At 44.1% G+C, this 4,812-nt stretch overlaps 1 protein-coding gene across 1 annotated transcript; it reads left to right on the forward strand.

Moving 5' to 3' along the window:
* Positions 1-224: 224 nt before the first annotated feature.
* Positions 225-2,433, forward strand: LOC117465876 (golgin subfamily A member 6-like protein 22). The gene has a single exon (XM_034108942.2). The coding sequence runs from the start codon at positions 435-437 to the stop codon at positions 2,073-2,075; it is 1,641 nt and encodes a 546-aa protein (XP_033964833.1). The 5' UTR covers positions 225-434; the 3' UTR covers positions 2,076-2,433.
* The last annotated feature ends 2,379 nt before the right edge of the window (positions 2,434-4,812 follow it).

A 4,812-nucleotide genomic window follows, 5' to 3' on the forward strand; every position in this document is an offset into this window, starting at 1 on the left:
AAAACAAATTAAATGTTTGCATTGTGTAACTGTAAAGACCTTAAAGCACAACATTCATTCATAAAGTCATAAAGTGGGACAAATTAATTGCATTTTACTACGAAATCACATGTGACCTTAATGGAATCACATGTGACCTTAAAGGAATCACATGTGACCTTAATGGAATCACATGTGACCTTAACGGAATGACATATTCACATCACAGATGAGAGTAGAATCGATGACCTCATCATGACATCACAGATGGCCTTCAAGTTGACGAGGCGAGAGCTCTGAAGTGCAGGCATTCTTCAGTTCTTCAGTTCAGAGCGGCGAGTGGTACACGTATTCAGTCAGAGCAAACTAACTTCACAGTTTTCCAGACAAAACACGTATCACGTAGACACAGAGATTTCTATTCCTACGCACAACACAAGTCCACAGACAGCGCCATGGATAGAACAAAGTCAGACCAGAGCAGCAAGGAGACATCCCACAGCCAGCACGATGAGAGTCTGCTGCAGTTTGACGCAGAGACCGTCAAACTGCTCGTGATGAGAGGAGATGAACTCTTTGAGTGTGTGACAGTCTGTGAGGAAAGATACGGCGCTCTGGAGGAAAGATACGACGCTCTGGAGGAAAGATACGGCGCTCTGGAGGAGGAGATGGAAGCTAAAGAGGCTCGCCACAAGCAGCAGCTGGACGAGAACCTGGTGACCATAAACCTGCTGAAAAGAAGAGAGGAAGAACTCCTTCAGAGCCAGGAGAAGTCCACCAAGGACCTGGCTGAGAAACAACAGAGCTGGGAGAGTGGAAAACAAGGCATGAAGCATGTAGTGGACGAGAACAACCACCAGGCCGCTAGAAACCACACCTTGGAGACGGAAAAACAAAAGCTGGAATGGAAAGTGAAAGGGGTGATGAAGCACAACAGTCAGCAGACCTTTAGAATCCACACCTTGGAGAAGGAAGTCCACCAGCTGGTGCTCCAGTTGGAAAAGCAGGGAGAAAAGAACTCTGAAGACCAACAACCGATGGAGGCCAAGCTAAAAGAGGTGGAGAAGGAGAACGAGGATCTGGCTAAGAAGAACCTGAGCTGCGAGACTGAGCTCAAACAGGTGGAGGCCACACTAAAAGAGGTGGAGAAGGAGAACGAGGATCTGGCTAAGAAGAACCTGAGCTGCGAGACTGAGCTCAAACAGGTGGAGGCCACACTAAAAGAGGTGGAGAAGGAGAACGAGGATCTGGCAAAGAAGAACACAAGCTGGGAGACGGATGTCAAACAGCTGAAAGACCAGATGAGAGAGAAGGAGGACAAGTTCTCCAAAGACCTTGCCGAGGAACAGCTGAGCTGGGAGAGTGAGAAACATCAGCTGGAGGGCGAGAGGAGAGAGATGGAGACGACATTAAAACAGGTGGAGGAATCCAAGAAGAAGCTGGCTGAGGAGAACCGCAGCTTGGAGATGGACGTCACACTGAATGTCAGGCTGGTGAAGCAGTTTGAGAAGGACATGGAGGTGCAGCGGGAAGAGTTCTCCGAACGACACCAGAGCTGGGAGACCAAGGCCAGTTCCATGGAGACCGAAATAAAAGAGGTCACTCAGGAGAAGGAAGACCTGGCTCAGACACTTCAGAGCCAGGCGACTGAACTCAAAGACATTCAGGCTCAGTTACACCAGGCAGAGGATGAGAGCAACCTGAGCTGGGAGACAAAAGTCCAGCAGCTTGAGGAGGAGATGAAGGAGCAGAAGGAGAAGTGCTCCAAAGACCTGAGCCAGAAACACCAGAGCTGGGAGGCCACGGTTCATCTGATGGAGACTCGACTGAAGGAGGCGAAGGAGGAGAGGGACGACCTCGCTCAGACGCGACTGAGCTGGGAGACTAAAGAGATGAAAATGGAGGACGAGAAGACACTTCTGGAGGACCTGTGTCTTCACATGAAGAATAAGAGCAGAGGATTCTTCGCTCACAGGAGGGCGACTGAGGAAAGGGACGTCGTGTTGCAGAAAATGCTACGCAAGATGCAAGAGAAGGAGATGAGAAAGAAAGCAAAGGGGGAGAAAGAGGAGAAGGAGGAGGCCGGACGTCAGTAGCTGCCTTTTCCTCTCCTCTTTCCCTCCTCTCACCTCCTTCCTCCTACCTCACCCCCTCCTGCCTTCCCATTTTCATACTCAGGGTTTTCTCCTGGAGCTCAGGTTTTCCCGCAATCTGTATAATGGATGTAAAAAAACTCACTTTAAGTCCCTCCCCCTTTAACTGTACCTACTTCCTGCTACCTCACCCTCCATCCTTTACCTCCTTCCTCCATACTCCCCCTCCCTTCACCCCAAACTCTCTCCTCCATGTCCCTCACCTCTTCCTTCCTACATCACCCTCTCTTCCCATTTTCATATTTAGTGTTTTTTAGTTGTATTTAGACTTGATTTTAAAATAAAATGTTAATTAAATGTATTCTGTGTGTGCCTCACTGTGTAAACGTATACAGTATATATTAATTACTCTAGACATGTTGGTTACTAAAGTACCGCTATCTGTTCTGTTTGTGATTTAAACAACTTTGAATTGAATAAATACAACAACAATAGAATATGTTTGTGTAGATTGTTCTTTTATTTTGGGGTTCAATTACATTGTTTTGTTTTTGTTGTTTTTTAAAAATGTGTTGATTTCATATGAGCTGTTAAAGTGTTCAAAGCTCAGGGTTTAAACGTTATTTAAAGGTCCCCTATTATACTGTTTGTCAGGTCTCAGATACAGAACATGTCTTGTAATGATACAGAAACAGGAAGCGTCTGTTGAAGACTCAGGAGAACATTGAGGAAGTTGGTCAGGAGACTGAGTCTGAACAGGGAGTTGAGGAGACACCAGACTTGCAACATAGTGAGCCTCCTTCGCCGTCCCCAGTAACTGAAGCACCAAATCTGAGAAAATCCACAAGACATAGAAAACCGCCTGACAGACTTATAGAACAATAAACTGTTCGTTCAATCAATCAATCAATCGTGTGTTGTACTGTCTGTAATGTTTATATGCTGATGATGACACTTCCGGTTTAACAGGTTTAACAGGCGATATAGAACAGACATCAATCAATCAATCAATCAATCAATCAATCAATCAATCAATCAATCAATGTTTATTTATATAGCCCAATATCACAAATGTTACATTTGTCTCAGTGGTCTTCACAGTGTGTACAGAATATCAGTATGACAATACGACACCCTCTGTCCTTAGACCCTCACATCGCACAAGGAAAAACTTCCAAAGAAAACCCAGTTTAAAGGGAACATGGGAGAAACCTCAGGGAGAGCAACAGAGGAGGGATCCCTCTCCCAGGACGGACAGACGTGCAATAGATGCCGTGTGTAAATTGAAAAGATAATACATTTGCAACATAGGTAGTCCAAATGTTTGGAAATGCATGTGTGTATAATAGGAAGATGAATCCACGAGGATATCCATCCAGGACCGATGATCCAGGACCACAGCCACGACTCGAGATCCAGCGCTCGCGATCCAGGACACAGGACCGCAGGATCATCCATGACTCCGGATCCCGGCGTATATAGACACCAAAAAGAAAGAAATGTGGGGAAGCTGGGTTAATCGGAACATGAGAGTACACAGGTACAGACAGAGAGAAGGAAGAAGTAAGATGTCCCCCGACAAACTAAGCCTATATCAGCAAAACTAGGGGCTGAATCTAATCAGCCCTAACTATAAGCTTTATCAAAAAGGAAGGTCTTAAGCGCACTCTTAAAAACGGATAGGCTGTCTGCCGCCCGAACACAAACTGGAAGCTGATTCCACAAATGTGGAGCTTGATAAGAAAAGGCTCTGGCTCCCATTGTACTTTTAGAGATTCTAGGAACAACCAACAACCCTGCATTCTTGGAACGCAATGCCCTAGTAGGACAGTAGGGTATAATGAGTTCTTTAAGGTAAGATGGCGCCTGCCCATTAAGGGCTTTGTAGGTGAGAAGAAGAATTTTAAATTCTATCCTGTGTTCTATAGGGAGCCAGTGTAAGGCAGCCAGAACAGGAGTAATGTGGTCCCTTTTCCTAACTCTGGTTAGTACACGAGCTGCAGCATTTTGAATCAGCTGAAGCGACTTGACTGACTTCTTGGTACTCCCTGATAATAAAGAGTTACAATAATCCAGTCTAGAAGTAACAAATGCATGGACTAGTTTCTCTGCATCGTTTTGAGGCAAGATATTCCTGATTTTTGCAATGTTACGTAGATGGAAGTAGGCGGTCCTTGAAATTGATTTTATGTGGGCGTTAAAGGATAAATCCTGATCAAATATAACACCAAGATTCCTTACAGTCTCACTGGAGGCCAAATGAATGCCATCCATAGTTAGTATATCTTTAGATAATTTGTTTCGTAGATTCTTCGGGCCAAGTACAATAACATAATCAGTTTTGGTCGTGTTTAACATTAAAAAGTTTAAGGTCATCCACGTTTTTAAGTCCTTAAGGCAGTCTTGAATTTTATTTAGATGATTAATTTCATCAGGCTTGATTGATAAATATAGTTGAGTATCATCCGCATAACAATGAAAGTTTACAGAATGATTCCTTATAATATTGCCTAATGGAAGCATATATAATGTGAACAAAATAGGTCCGAGCACTGAGCCCTGTGGCACTCCATGGCTAACTTTGGACTAACTGTTGACATGCAGTTATAAGTGACTTTAAGAAAAGAGCATGGTTGATATTTGATATTTGTGTCATAAGTTTTGTTCACAATAGATCTTTTATTTTGAGTAAATATCAAGTTAAAAACGGCTATACTTTCTTTACAGTATGTTTAGACAT

Source organism: Pseudochaenichthys georgianus, chromosome 20 (assembly GCF_902827115.2).
Source record: "Pseudochaenichthys georgianus chromosome 20, fPseGeo1.2, whole genome shotgun sequence".
NCBI classification, from domain to species: domain Eukaryota; kingdom Metazoa; phylum Chordata; class Actinopteri; order Perciformes; family Channichthyidae; genus Pseudochaenichthys; species Pseudochaenichthys georgianus.

Excerpts from the sequence above, each read along its gene's own strand:
- LOC117465876 (XM_034108942.2), top strand. The coding sequence starts at position 435 with ATGGATAGAACAAAGTCAGACCAGAGCAGCAAGGAGACATCCCACAGC.